The sequence below is a fragment of the Oryctolagus cuniculus genome, chromosome 11 (genome assembly GCF_051225735.1).
Source record: "Oryctolagus cuniculus isolate XC-2025 breed Fujian yellow rabbit chromosome 11, ASM5122573v1, whole genome shotgun sequence".
Classification (NCBI taxonomy): Eukaryota; Metazoa; Chordata; class Mammalia; order Lagomorpha; family Leporidae; genus Oryctolagus; species Oryctolagus cuniculus.
The window spans coordinates 12,270,197-12,285,385 of record NC_142877.1 but is presented as its reverse complement, the minus strand read 5'-3'; the positions used below and the strand labels follow the sequence as shown (position 1 = coordinate 12,285,385).

Here is a 15,189-nt window from a genome sequence, read left to right as displayed (position 1 = left end):
TGAATTACCAGATACGGTCAGTCATGGAACATCTTCATTGAGTCACGAGTATTTTATAATGCTTCTATCTCATTTCTTGCTCTTTCTTAGTTGCTGATGTATGTTCAAGATGAGTGGACTAGGAGAAAGCTCCTTGGATCCTCTGGCCAGTGAATCGCGAAAGCGCAAGCTGCCGTGTGACACCCCGGGACCAGGGTACGTGACTGCTGCGCAGGAGCCTCATGGGCTCCCCTGCCCACTCCTTCCGTGAGAGGACTGCATTGCAGCTTCCAGTGATTTACGGTCTCGGCCTAGACTCTTTTTAGAGGCTTTCAAAATTGCTGATTCAGATAGAAGGTCGAAACTTATGGCAACAGCCTGGTACTCTAAGAATCCACTCCCAGGGTGGAGGAGTTGGGGTGGATGATCCAGGTTATTATAAGAATCTTCAGTGTCCTTAGAGATTATAAGTTCTTATTTTGACTTTGTGACATTTTCTTTTCCTGAATAAAATCAAAGTTTAAAAACCAGAAAGAAACAAAGTACTGTTATCTGTGCGGTGCCACTCTGTAGATTTAAGTATTTGCAAAGGTCAGTGTCTTTTGAGTTTTAATGTGATAATTGAAAAATAAACATTCCACAGTTAACAGAACTCACCATGAGTAATACGTACCATTCCTGTTTTGGTTATACTTTGTTCCATTCTCTCTGCTAGGTAAAGATTATTTATTCCTATTTTCCAAATAAAGGAACTGAGACTAGTTCTGCCCAAGGACACCTACCAAAAAGGTGGAATTGAATTAGGTTTGCGTGAATTTCTCCTGTCACACCGATTCTCCCATGCAGTATTTTGATGGTTTCGGTTGGCTGAGATGAGTTTGTTTCCACATGAAAGTGCTGCTGCTCAGAGAGCTGACTCCTCTCATTGCTGTTTTCTGATGGGAACATCATGGCTTTCTTCCTTTCTTCTTAGTCTTGCCTGCACGGGTGAAAAGTGGAGACGGGAGCAGGAGAGTAAATACATCGAAGAATTGGCGGAACTGATATCTGCAAATCTTAGTGATATTGACACTTTCAATGTCAAACCAGATAAATGTGCGATTTTAAAGGAAACAGTAAGACAGATTCGTCAGATAAAAGAGCAAGGTAATACAAAGTAAGAAATACTCAAGTCTTTTGGGAGAAACTTATTTGTTTATATTTTACCCTTCCCCCCCTTTTTAAAAATTTATTTATTTGAAAGAGTTACAGAGAGGAAGAGAGAGAGAGATTTTCCATTCACTGCTTCAGAACCCAGATAGCCACAATAGCCAGGGCTTGGCCAGACCAAAGCCAGAAGCCAGGAGCTTTATCCACGTCTCATACATGGGTGGCGGAGGCCCAAACACTTGGGCCGTCTTCCACTGCTTTTCCCCGGTCATTGGTAGGGAGCTTGATCTGAAGTGGAGCAGCCAAGGCTTAAACCAGAGCTCCTATGGGTTGCTGGAGTTGCAGGCTCAGCAAGCTGGGCTGCAATGCCAGCCCCTGCGTTCGGCCCTTTTGCTACCTTGGTTAGATAGAGCACAAGTGATTGGGTTAGTGCCTGGGAAAAGGTGATGGATTGACCATCTTTGCCCTTTAGGAAACAGATCAGAGTTGGAAGAAGGTCATTGTTGCTACCCTGTCACATGGTAGTTACCTTTCGGGAAGCCATGGAATAGTGCATTTAGCTTTCCCGGGTCACTACAAAGTTTAATTTTAACTTAAAACTGTAGCATTATCTCTTACCAGGAAATGTTCTGTATGCATGTATCTGTGTCTTTGTGTCTGATGGACTATCGAAGGTAGATTTAATCTATAACGAAAAACCTGCTATATTCATACTGTTGTCTCTGTCTTTTCAGGAAAAACTATCTGCAATGATGATGACGTTCAGAAAGCTGACGTGTCTTCCACGGGTCAGGGAGTGATTGACAAAGACGCCTTAGGACCCCTGTTACTTCAGGCAAGTGTAGAGATTTTGGCCATCCAGTATTGTGTTGTGCCTTGTTGATACTTTATTTTTTAAATATTTACTTTGAAAGGCAGAGCAATAGAGAGGGAGATACAGAGAGAAAGGTCTTTCATCTGCTGGTTCAGTCTCCCCAAACGGCCATAAAAACTAGGGCTGGGCCAGGCTGATGCCAGGTGACTGAATCTCCATCTGGGTCTCCCACATGGGTAGCAGGGGCCCATCCACTTTTTATTTATGTGTTTGAAAGGCAGAGTTTCAGAGAGGCAAAGGCAGAGAGAGAGGTTCCATTCCACTGGTTCACTTCCTAAATGGCGGGAGCTTCTTCCAGGTTTCCCATGCAGGTGCAGGAGCCCAAGGACTTGGGCCATCTTCCACTGCTTTCCCAGGCCATAGCAGAGAGCTGGATAGGAAGTGGAGCAGCCGGGACTAGAACTGGCACCTACATGGGATGCTGGCACTGTGGGCGGCGACTTTACCTGCTGCACCACAGCGCCAGCCCTTTATGCTGTCCTTAGATGCCTTTTTTCCCCTTCAATTTATTTTTCTTTTTTATGGTCCTGGTGGTGTTAGCAATGATGTTATTAAATGGCAGCTCACCGTTATTTGTCATAGTTTTTATTTTTGTAAAAATTGAGCTGTACACAGTGGTGTTATGTAAAGACCACATTGCTTGAAATTCATGTGATAGTAGTATGCTGATTATATGGCATAATTTTTTAGAGTTGTATTTGTTTTATTTGAAAGGTAGAATTGGGAGGGAGGGAGGGAGGGAGGGAGGATGAATCTTCCATCCAGTGGCTCACTCCCCATATGGCCACATGTGCCGGACCTGGGCCATGCTGAAGCCAGGAGCTTCATCTGGTCTGCCAAGCACTTGGGCCATCCTCTGCAGCTTTCCCAGACCCAGTAGCAGGGAACTGGTGGGGAGTGGAGCAGCTGGAAATTGCGCTGCCACCCATGTGGAATGGCAGCACTGCAGGCGGCGGTTTAAACCACTCCATCAGCCTGCGATAATTCTTGCCAGCTAATTTTTTTCCAAATTCTGTTTATGGTTAAGGCTGCTGTCTTAGTCTAAGGTTGCCATGACAGAGTGCTGCAGACGGGGTGGCTTTAACAGCAGAGGAATTTGTTTCTTGCCATTCGGGAGGCTGGAAGTGCAAGATCAAGGTGTCGGCAGAATGGTCTCTCACTGAGCTCTCTCACTGGTTTGTCGCTCGGTGCTACGGCCCTTTCTCTGCGTGTGTGTCCCTGGCATGGCATCTCTCTCTACTTACTAGGATGCCAATCATACTGGACCAGAATCCCACCCTTACAGCCTCTTTTATCCTTAGTTACTTTGAGAGGTCCCACCTTGGGCACAGCCATACTGAGGGCCAGGGTTTCAGCATAGGAAGGCGGGGACTACAGCTGTCACTAACAGCCTGTATTCACGGATCCCTTGGTAGGCATTGGATGGTTTCCTGTTTGTGGTGAATCGAGATGGAAACATTGTGTTTGTGTCAGAAAATGTTACACAATATCTGCAGTATAAGCAGGAGGACCTGGTTAACACAAGTGTCTACAACATCTTACATGAAGAAGATAGAAAGGATTTTCTTAAGAACTTACCAAAATCTACAGGTAGGCTCTTAATGTGTATTTTCTAAATATTTTTAAAATTTTTTTCCTCGATCATTTCTTTAAAAATAGAATGTACCTGTTAGGAAATCACAGATCAAACTTGTATAGAAAGCAAGTATTTAATAGCTACCTGCTTTGTAAATTTATTTGAAAGGCAGAGCCATCTCTATCTCTGTCTCTGTCTCTCTCTATCTCTCTCTCCTGATACATACATATATATATCTATGAGATATCTATGAGAGATATATATACATATATATCTCATATATATATATCTATATATGAGAGAGAGAGAGAGAGAGAGAGAAATATCTTCCATCTGTTGGTTCACTCCCCAGATGGCTGCAACAGCTGAGGCTTGTCCAGGCCAGAGCCAGGAGGCTGGAACTCCATCTGGGTCTCCCACATGCTGCCTTTCCAAGCACCTTAGCAGGGAACTGGATAGGAAGTGGAGCAGCCGGGACTAGAACTGGCATTCATATTGGAAGCTGGCATCACAGCCATGGCTTAGCCTGCTGTGCCGCAATACCAGCTGCAATAGCAAACTCTTCTAACATGGCTTTGGGCAATTGAAAATTTGTTTTTTCATGGGATCAAAATATGGAGTGAGTGAGAAAGTATACAGTGAGATTTCTGTTCAAATTGGAATTATCCAAATGTTTTCTGTATTTTCTCTGTGAAACATTAGTGTCGTTATTATGGAAGGCACGGGTAATGAGAAAATGCATCTTGATTCTTGATGAGCATTGACTCAGCTACCAGCTTTCTAAAAAGTAATTTCAATCTGTCTTCCAAAGTTAATGGAGTTTCCTGGTCAAATGAGACCCAGAGACAAAAGAGCCACACATTCAATTGCCGTATGTTGATGAAAGCAGCGCATGGTCTTCTGGAGGATATAAACACCAGTCCTGAGATGCGCCAGAGATATGAAACAATGCAGTGTTTTGCCCTGTCTCAGCCCCGGGCTATGATGGAGGAGGGAGAAGGTAAGAGCGGTCCCGTGTTTGGAATATTCATGTTCGTGGAATGTTCATACATTGCTCGTGGAATAAACATCAGCCGAACTTGGAGTTGTGTGACTTCCACTGCTGTGACTCTTCTCGTTGGGTTCCGTGTCCTTGCTTGCTTCTTGAACAGAGATGTCCCGAAGTCCTTATCTGGTTGCATTTTTTATCGTAGATTTGCAGTCCTGTATGATCTGTGTGGCACGCCGCATTACCACGGGAGAGAGAGCGTTTCCGTCTAACCCCGAGAGCTTTATTACTAGGCACGATCTTTCAGGTAAAAGCTGTGTGTGTGCGTTCTCATTTTGGAAACGCTCATCAAACTTAACTATGCTACCATGTGTACTGCACTATCATGTAAGTGCCTGCACCCACCTCATGAACGCCTTCTGTGTATTTCCTCTGTTTCTTACATAACCCTCCAAGAATTTTACTAAAGCTGTTAGTATTTAAGTGGTTGTATTTGACGCTTAAATTTGTCCACAAATTTAAAGATACTTGACTTTCTCTCTGAATAGTATTTTGCATCAGAATTTAGTATTTTTTATTTAAACCTGTTTATTATAAAGATATATACTTTTGGCCGGTGCCGCGACTCACTTGGCTAATCCTCCGCCTGTGGCGCCGGCACTCCGGGTTCTTATCCCAGTTGCTCCTCTTCCAGTCCAGCTCTTTGCTCCGGCCTGGGAAAGCAGTAGAAGATGGCCCAAGTCCTTGGGCCCCTGCACCCATGTAGGAGACCGGAAGAAGCTCCTGGCTCCTGGCTTTGGGGAGTGAACCAGCGGATGGAAGATACCTCTCTCCCCACCTCTGCCTCTGCCTCTTTGTAACTCTGCCTTTCAAATAAATAAGTAAATCTTTTTAAAACTATATATGTATGATTACATTAAATATAATTTATTAGTTGGTGTGATTTATTATTAGGTTATAGATATTTGTTTGCAAGGTAGAGTTATAGAGAGGGAGGAGAGACACAGATTTTCCATCTGCTGGTTTACTCCCCAAGTGGCCTCACTGGCAGGAGCTGGGCAAGTCCGAAGCCAGGAGTTTCATCCGGGGTCTCCCACGTGGGTACAGGGGCCCAAGCACTGGGGCCATCCTCTGCTTCTTTCCCGAGACACATTAGCAGAGTGCTGGATTGGAAGTGAAGCAGCTGGCACATGAACTGGCACCTATATGGGATGCCAGTGTTACAGATGGTGGCTTTACCTGCTATGCCATGACACCGGCCCCAATAAATAAAATGAATCTTTAAAAAAAAAAAAAAAAGTCAATTCATGGGGTGGGTGTTGTGGTGCAGTGGGTCAAGCTGCCCCAAGATGTCTGCTTTCCCATCAGTGCCAGATTGAGTCTTGGTGGCTCCACTTCTGGGTGGAAGATCCACCTCTCTCACGTTCTGCCTTTCAAGTAGATGAAATGGAACATTTTAACATTTTCTCAAATATTTTCCCTTATCATAAAAATAGTATGTTTATTATTTTTAAATTTTATTTGAGAGACAGAGCACACGTACAGTCCCATTCACTACTTTATTCCCCACATGCCGCCAGTAGCCTGGGTCCCAGGGTCGACACCTGGAACTTAATCCAGGTTTCCTATGTCAGTGGCAAGGACAACATCTTACTTGAGCCATTCCTGTTGCCTCCCAAGATCTGTAGTGGCAGGAAGTTGGAGTATGGATCTAGAGCCTGGAATTTAACCTTGGCATTCTGACTTGGGATGTGGGCATCTTAACCACGAGGCCTGATGCCCACCTCGTGACTGTGTTAGTGAGCTTCTCATCGCGATAAGGCACGCTTGGACACAGGCTGCTTACTTACTAGCTCGCAGTTCTGGAGTCCAGAGTTCAAGACTGGGCATCAGAGGCGTCTGTGCCTTCTGGTCAGAACCAGCAGGTGGCAGCACATCACGATGGGAGCCAGCTGCAGAGACTGGAGCGGGCCCCACTGAGGTGTGTTCCTATCCTCTCTGGAGGATTACCCAAGAGTTCTAGGAGTAGGACCTTCCAAGAGCACAGTCTCCTCTCAGTGGCACCACTTGGGGACCAAGCCTTTGACACATGGGCCTTTGGGGGATCTCAAACATGCAAACCATAGCATTTACACAGGTTAGAAATTACTAAATAAGAAGTCTTACTGTTTCTGGTTGACGTAGTTTAAGACTGAGAGCTGTCTTGCCATAATTGTGGCACCTTCTGATTGTGCTCCATTCCATTGTAGTTTGTTGTACTTAACGCTCTGGAGAGAATGTGTCCTCTACCCTTCTGCGTTTCATTCAGTGCACATTTTCTGAGCGTCTGTTTGTGTTTGTCATACGGCTTAAGGCTAAACTCAGGAGGTGGTTTAGGACAGGTCTTTATTCTTTCACAGTGCACAGGTATTTTCTGGAGTGCATTTGTTCTTCCTTGTCATTGTTTCCCCCACTAATAAGATCTTTTACTTATTACCATTAAAAATCTGAATTTTAGGGGCCGGCGCCGTGGCTCAATAGGCTAATCCTCCGCCTGCGGCGCCGGCACACCGGGTTCTAGTCCCGGTCGGTTGCCCCTCTTCCAGGCCAGCTCTCTGCCGTGGCTTGGGAGTGCAGTGGAGGATGGCCCAAGTCCTTGGGCCCTGCACCCACATGGGAGACCAGGAGAAGCACCTGGCTCCTGGCTTCGGATCAGTATGGTGCGCCGGCCGCAGCGCATTGGCTGCGGCAGCCATTGGAGGATGAACCAACAGTAAAGGAAGACCTTTCCCTCTGTCTCTCTCACTGTCCACTCTGCCTGTCAAAAAAAAAAAAAAAAAAAAATCTGAATTTTAGGGGCTGGTGTTGTGGTGCAGCAGATTAAACCCCTGTCTGCAATGCCAGCATCCCATATAATCTCTGGTTTGAGTCCTGATTACTTCCTGTCTAGCTCCCAGCTGATGTGCCTGGGAAAGCAGTGGAAGATAGTCCAAGTACTCGGGTCCCTGCCACCCTGGCGGGAGACGCAGATGGAGTTCCAGGCTCATGGCTTTGGCTTGGACCAGTCCTGGTGGTTGTGGCCATTTGGGAAGTGAACCAGCAGATGGAAGATCTCTCTGCCTCTCTTTTCTCTCTGTAACTCTGCCTTTCAAATAAATAAATCTTTTAAAGTCTGAATTTTAAATAGATTCTTAAACTGATGGCTTATCAATTGGCTTATTCCACATCTGTTCCTTTCTCATTCTTAGTAGCTTTTTTAGAGCTATTTTTAGAAAATTAAGGAAGCTCTGTGAATTTTCCCAGTCCAAACTTGGCTGTAGTGATCATATGAGGGTACTTCAGAAAGTTTATGGAAAAATTAACTTAAAACATAGATTTGGTTTGGAGCAAAAAAATTTTTGGAATCCATGAATACATTTTTCATAGCATATATTTTCCATGAACTTTCCAAAGACCCCTTGTATTATAGAGGATAAATGGATTGGCAGACCTATTTTATGTCTTTTCCAATTTTCTTGAGTCAGTTCGTCTACCACTTCTTTCAGGGTAGTTGTACATCTTGGGTCATGATTTCCGTTATCTTTGGGATTTGCTGTGGTATGAGATTGCCTGGATCTGAGTACGCATTTTTAGTGAAGCCTTTTGTGGTATAAGACCACAACATGAGGTTCAGTCCTCGTCTGCCATTTTGACTGTGGAGCACATTTTGCTGTGGACAGAATCCATACCATGGACATTGGTCATATAGCTTTTGCCCTGGACATCCTCAGTAATTGGTTTGAATTTTCTAAATCCAACTTTTTTCATTCTGCAGATTAGCAAGACTCACTTTAAAACATAAAACTTTTGAGGCTATGAAATATAATTTTGGTTCCTTGAGTGTTACTAATATTTCTCTTTTAAAAAAAGATTTATTGGGGCTGCCACAGTGATATAGTGAGTTAAGCCATTTCTTGCCCTGCCATCATCCCATATTGGCACTGATTCGAGTTCTGGCTGCTCCACTTCTGATCCAACTCCCTGCAGATGGCCTGGAAAAGCCATACCCACGTGGGAGGCCTGGAAGAAACTCTTGGCTCTTGGCTTTGGATCAGCTTAGCTCTGGCCATTGTGGCCATCTCTCCTTCTCTGTCTGAAGCTTTGCCTCTCAAATAAACTTTTTTTTTTTTTTTAAGATTTATTTAGCTCTTTATTTGAAAGAGTATCAGAGAGAGAGAGAGAGAGAGAGAGATCTCCGTCCACTGACTCACTCCCCAAATGGCCTCAACAGCCAGAACTTGGTCAGGCCAAAGTCAGGAGCCTAGAACTCTATTCTGGTCTTCTACATGGAGTGGCAGGGCCCAAGCACTTGAGCCGTCGTCTGCTGCTTTTCCAGGTGCATTAGCAGAGAGCTGGGTTGGAAGTGGGGAAGCAGAGCGGCCTGGACTTGAACTGGCGCTCCAGTGTGGAATGTCGGTGTCTCGAGCAGCAGCTTACCCTGGTGCTGCAAAGCACTGGTCCCCAGTATTTCTTACATTGAATACAGCTGGTGCATACCAGTCTTCCCTGGGAAACAGATGGCGCGGTTTTTAGGGGGCTCCCTTTCTGCTCTGTTTTGTGAAGTGCTTGTTCTTGCCAGTCTCCCTGGTGCTGTTAAGAGCAAAAAGACTCAGTCTTTAAGGACCACCTTCATCTATTTCATAGCGCTTTTCAGTATGTAAATTTGGCTTCTCCAGTATGTTTGATGTTAAACAGAAGTTGTCAGAAACTTGTAAGAAGTGTGGAAATGGGTATTTGATTAACTCTCTTAGTTTAGATTTTAAGTGTACAAAGATGAGGGACTTTTCGGATGGAAAAATGGTTTCTGTCTTTCAGTGTTTTCTCTTCCTTCCTGGTTGCAGGCAGAGTTTTATCAGACCAGCAGTTTTATGGGTAGGTTTATTGCTGGGTGACAGCAAACCTCAATTGTCTGGACTTGTTATGAGCATCCAGGGAGGAGGAGCTGTGTGAGTCGCTCATGTTTCACACAGCATCTGAGAGCCCTGTTCCTGTGTGCTCATGCGTCACTGTGACACCGAGTGGGGCTCTCCCCACATGGACCATTGGGTGTCCTACAGTTTAAGCTCCTGTCAGATCCTGAGGGCTAACAGCTCAGTTCTACAAAGCTGCCCACATTTCAGATGCCAGTTGTAGGCAGCTTTCCTACGTCTGTTTGACCCCCTCTCAGGTCTGATAATTTGCAGGAATGGCTCAAGAAATCAAACAGTGCTTATGTTTAATGATTCATTGTAAAAGATACAACCCAGGAACAGCCAGGTGGAAGAGATGTGTAGAACCAAGTATTGATGAGCAGAGTGAAGATGGGGGCCAAGAGCTTCAGTCCCGCCTCCAGGCGTGCAGCCCATCCAGCGCCTTGATGTCTGTTCATCAGCCTGGAAGCGCATGAGATCTTTTATTCAAAGGTTTTTCTAAAGCTTAATCTCCAGCAAAACCTCCTCCCCCATTTCCTGGAGGTCAGTGGGTGGTGCCGCAAGTTCTCATCCTCTAATCATTGCTCTTTTAGTGATTATTGGCCCCGCCCACTGTCCTGGCCTTCCAGAGTCTGCCACCCCAGGTCACTTCTCTGGAATAAACCCAGCTGGATCAAAGGGGCTGAGCTGGTAAAGGACACAGGACACTGTTGTCACATAGGAAATTCCAAGACTTTAGAAATTCTGTGCCAGGAACCTGGACAAAGACCAAATAATGTGTATTCTGTGGACTTTGTCCCTAATGAGAAAAGCTCTGGATGTAACAAATTTGGAGCAGAGGAGGTAGAGCAAAGATGTAATGTCTTTTACTCCACACTGCTAAGCCAGTGAGTACTTCTGGGTTGGGTTTAAATCTTTGTTTTCTGTTGAATAGGAAAGGTTGTCAACATAGACACAAATTCTCTGAGATCCTCCATGAGGCCTGGCTTTGAAGATACCATCCGAAGGTGTATCCAGAGGTTTTTTAGCCTTAATGATGGGCAGCCAGGGACCCAGAAGCGTCACTATCAAGAAGGTACAGATATTTGAATTGATTCGTCGCTGTCTTGGGTGTGCTATAAAACACTAACTATACATGTGACTGCCATAGTGTGTATGCGTGTCTGTGTGTGTGTATGTGTGTGTGTGTTGGGGGATTGTTCTTGAGCACACTTTTGCTCATGCATAGTTTTGCAAGTCCAGTCTCCTTACATATGTTTATTTTGCTGCTTGTCATGACTAATGCTGGAATATTTTCCCCAAAGCGTATATACATGGCCATGCAGAAACCCCAGTATATCGGTTTTCCCTGGCTGATGGCACTATAGTGACAGCACAGACAAAGAGCAAACTCTTCCGGAATCCTGTAACAAATGACCGGCATGGCTTTGTGTCAACTCACTTTCTTCAGAGGTAATGATATGTTCTGATGTATTCTTGGACTAAATGCAACAGTGTTTTCAAGATGTGTCAATGTTAAGGTTGGGTTAGGTGAAGTGCATTTAGATGCCTAGATTAAGGTATGTTTTCTTTAAGGTTATATTTTTATGTGAAAGGAAGTATTCATTAAATAATTACTTGCTAGGAAAGCTTGTGGATAAAAGAGCATATAAAATCTGATTACATCTGTTCCCTTTCATTTCGAATGATGTATTGTATTGCTTTTAGAAACTGAATTTGAAATTTGAAAGTATGCTTTAAGAACAAAAGATTCTTGCTATTGGTATTGCTAATGGTAAATGGGCGGTGCCTGAAGGGAAGATATCCACCTGTTCGTTTTCCTGAGTAATTTGCAAGTTCCTCCAGGTTAACTCCTGTGGCAACTCCAGTAGAGCCCAGCTGTGATTCCGGTTAACAGTGCTGTAGTGTGGTATTCATGCTTATTGTAAAGTGCGTTACTAGGTTAATAACTGATCAGTGCCTAAATTGAATTTATCACTAGGTGTTGGAATAGCATTGAAGAAGTTAAACTCCTAGGCAGTTACTCCATCTTTTTTTAAAAAAGAAAAGTCTGTTTCAGGGCTTCAGTGAATACCTGTATTTGTAGTGAATGTTTGCTGTTTGTTTCTTTGCAGAGAACAGAATGGGTATAGACCAAACACAAACTCTGTTGGACAAGGCATTAGGCCTCCTGCACCTGCGTGTAACAGTTCTGTGGGTGGCATGAACATGTCACCAAACCAAGGCTTACAGATGCTGAGCAGCAGGGCCTATGGTTTGGCAGACCCCAGCCCCACAGGGCAGATGAGTGGAGCCAGGTATGGGGGTTCCAGTAACATAACCTCACTGACGCCTGGGCCAAGCATGCAGTCGCCATCTTCGTACCAGAGCAGCAGCTATGGGCTCAACGTGAGCAGCCCCCCCCACGGGAGTCCTGGTCTGGGCCCCAGCCAGCAGAGCATCATGATTTCTCCTCGTAACCGCGGTAGTCCAAAGATGGCGTCACATCAGTTTTCTCCTGTTGCAGGTATTCATGTGGGCGCTTCCTTTTCTTTATTTTTTAAAGTTATTTAAATTTTTATTTATTTGAGAACAGAGACAGAACTCCTGTCTGCTGGTTCATTCCCCAAATGCCTATAACAGCCAGGATTGTGCCAGGGCCAGAGCTGGGAACTATATCCAGGTCCCCCATGAGTCGGACCCCTCTCCTTTAGCCATCACCGGCTGCTCCCAGGGCCATGTTAGCAGAAACGTCAAGTCAGGAGCCAGAATCGGGGATTGAGCCGGAACACTTCCAATGCAGCACTTGCACATCTTAAGTACTGGGCCAAATGCTGCCCCTGCTTTTTGTTTTTAAGTGGCTTCTTTTCTTTCTGTCATCACTGTAACTCTTGTAAAGTGAATTTATCTTATAGTAGGAACTTTGAGGAATTAAGTGGTATTTTGTTAGTCTGATAGCTTCTTTCCCCAACTTCTCTCCAAATCCAGGGGTGCACTCTCCCATGGGATCTGCCAGCAGCAGCGGGAGCCACAGCTTTTCCAGCAGCTCTCTCAGTGCCCTGCAAGCCATCAGCGAGGGCGTGGGGACTTCTCTCTTATCCACTCTGTCTTCACCAGGCCCCAAATTAGACAACTCTCCAAATATGAATATAGCCCAGCCAAGTAAAGGGAGCAGTCAGGATTCCAAAAGTCCCTTAGGCTTCTTTTGTGAGCAGAACCCAGTGGAGAGTTCAATCTGCCAGTCAAACAGTAGAGATCACCTCGGTGACAAAGAGGGTAAGGAGGGTGGTGCTGAGGGGCCAGAGAGTCAGCGGGGCCCTTTGGAGAGCAAAGGCCACAAGAAACTACTGCAGCTGCTCACCTGTTCTTCTGACGACCGCGGCCACTCCTCCCTGACCAACTCCCCGCTCGACTCCAGTTGTAAAGACTCCTCCATTAGCGTCACCAGCCCCTCTGGAGTCTCATCCTCGACCCCGGGGGGCGTGTCCTCCACCTCCAACATGCACGGGTCACTGCTGCAGGAGAAGCACCGGATTTTGCACAAGTTGCTGCAGAATGGGAACTCGCCAGCCGAAGTCGCCAAGATTACTGCCGAGGCCACCGGGAAGGACACCAGCAGCGCGGCGTCCTGCGGGGAGGGGAGTGTCAAGCAGGAGCAGCTGAGTCCCAAGAAGAAGGAGAACAACGCGCTCCTCAGGTACCTGCTGGACAGGGATGACCCCAGCGACGCGCTCGCCAAAGAGCTGCAGCCCCACCTAGTGGAAAGCAAAGGGAACCCGTGCAGCACTTCCTCCACTCCCAGCTCGAGTCAGGAGAAGGAATCGAAAGTCAAGACGGAAACGAGTGAAGAGGTAATCTGTCTGTCCTCCGCGCCGCCTAGTCACTGTGTCTCGGCCTTTCATTTCTGTAGTAGGGAGACAGTAAAAGACAGTTCTTTTATTTCAGGTTTAGTTAGTGGAAATGATTCTTGCTTTTGTTCTGTCATTGTTTTGGGCCCCAGTAAAGTTACTGTGCTGCATTTTAGAAATATCAAATGTATATATTTTAAAATGTAAATATAACTTTTTGTGATCAGTTTGAAAATTTCTCATGGAGATGTTTTTGGTTGGAATGAACAGTTTGGGTCATTAAGGGCATGGTAGAAATTATCAGGAAAAAACTTTAGATTTGAACAACGTAATTTTTATTGTTACCCAATAATTAACTTTCTTGCATACAGTCCCATTCTATGTAATCATTTCCCAAATCCCACTTGAGGAACACCAGAAGGTGGTAATATATACCTGCGAACACATGAAAGGCTTGGGTGGTCTTACAGTTAGGATGTGGGCTTAAATTTGTTTAACCTGGTGGTGTATACCACATTTATGGACCAAAGCTCTTTTGGGATTGCTCCCAAATCCAGTGATCTGTCTCAGTGCTTGAAGCTGTCATAATGAGCAGGAATAGGGATAGGGGTTCATGTAAACCAGCTCTAAAGTTGGGCATTATTATTTCAGGGAACTCGTGTTAGCTTGTTCCCGTTTCCTGTATCCTGATGAGTGTGTTTGTATTTGTGTATCTAGTGATGCCTGCAGGTTAATTTTTAAAGTTTTGTTTTCAGGGATCTGGAGAGCTGGATAATCTGGATGCTATTCTCGGTGATCTAACTAGTTCTGACTTCTACAACAATTCTATATCCACAAATGGCAGTCATCCAGGGACTAAGCAACAGATGTTTCAAGGAACGAATTCTTTGGGTAAGAAAGAACCAACAGGTTGGTGTTTGCTGTCTGAAACTTTGCTGCACGCTTGTGCACTGTAACACGAAGGCGGGCGTGACTAACGTAACTGCACAACAAACTCTGCCTCTCAGTTTCTTATGCCAGTCTTTAATGTGTGCGATTTAAAAACCTTTGGTTTCCTGTTTTAAATTCCCATTTCTAATTAATATGTCAGTATGTCCATCTTTGATTATTCTAGATGAGTAGTAGGTGTTGGGGTGTTAGGACATATATTTTTCTTAGCCACAGAGAATTGGATTAAAAAGCAACTCAAACTATAGGTTAAAACTTGTTCTTTGGGGGCTGGCATTGTGGCATGACAGGTTAAGCCACCTGTGACACTGACCTCCCATGTGGGTGCCAATTCGAGTCCAGGCTGTTCCACTTCCAGTCCAGTTTCCAGCTTAATGTGCCTGGGAAACAGCAGAGTTTGACCCGAGTACTTGGACAGGAGCACTCAGAAGAGGCTCTTGGCTTCTGGCTCCTGGCTTCTGCTTGGCCTAGTCCAGCCAAGGTGGCCATTTGGAGAGCTGACCCATGGATGGGACTCTAACCAACACTCCACTGTGGGATACCAGTCTCACAAGAGGCAATCTAGGGACCAGCACTGTGGGGTAGCAGGTAAAAGCCGCCACCTGCAATGCTGGCATCCTATATGGGCACTGGTTCGAGTCCTGGCTGTTCCACTTCTGATCCAGCTCTCTGCTATGGCTTGGGAAAGCAGTGGAGGATGGCCCAAGTCCTTGGGCCCCTGCACCCACTTGGGAGACCTGGAAGAGGCTCGAGGCTCCTGGCTTCAGATCGGCCCAGCTCCAGCTATTGTGGCCATTAGAGGAGTGAACCAGTGGATGGAAGATCTGTCTCTTTCTGTGCCTCTCCTTCTCTCACTGTGTAACTCTTTCAAATAAATAAATACATCTTTAAAAAAAAAAAAGAGGCAATCTAATGTGCTG

At 45.3% G+C, this 15,189-nt stretch overlaps 1 protein-coding gene across 15 annotated transcripts in view; it reads left to right on the top strand.

Annotated features, from left to right (window-relative positions):
* Positions 1 to 15,189, top strand: part of NCOA3 (nuclear receptor coactivator 3) — a 145,583-nt gene that overhangs the window by 108,393 nt on the left and 22,001 nt on the right. For all 15 annotated transcript variants that reach the window (XM_089307069.1, XM_070051721.2, XM_070051719.2 and 12 more), the window contains 11 exons: positions 91 to 195; positions 953 to 1,125; positions 1,863 to 1,963; positions 3,418 to 3,592; positions 4,390 to 4,578; positions 4,772 to 4,873; positions 10,429 to 10,569; positions 10,799 to 10,946; positions 11,609 to 12,000; positions 12,462 to 13,324; positions 14,077 to 14,212. In XM_089307069.1, the coding sequence (XP_089163195.1) occupies positions 101 to 195; positions 953 to 1,125; positions 1,863 to 1,963; positions 3,418 to 3,592; positions 4,390 to 4,578; positions 4,772 to 4,873; positions 10,429 to 10,569; positions 10,799 to 10,946; positions 11,609 to 12,000; positions 12,462 to 13,324; positions 14,077 to 14,212 (2,515 nt within the window). In that variant the 5' untranslated portion in view covers positions 91 to 100. The remainder of the gene's footprint in view (positions 1 to 90; positions 196 to 952; positions 1,126 to 1,862; positions 1,964 to 3,417; positions 3,593 to 4,389; positions 4,579 to 4,771; positions 4,874 to 10,428; positions 10,570 to 10,798; positions 10,947 to 11,608; positions 12,001 to 12,461; positions 13,325 to 14,076; positions 14,213 to 15,189) is intronic.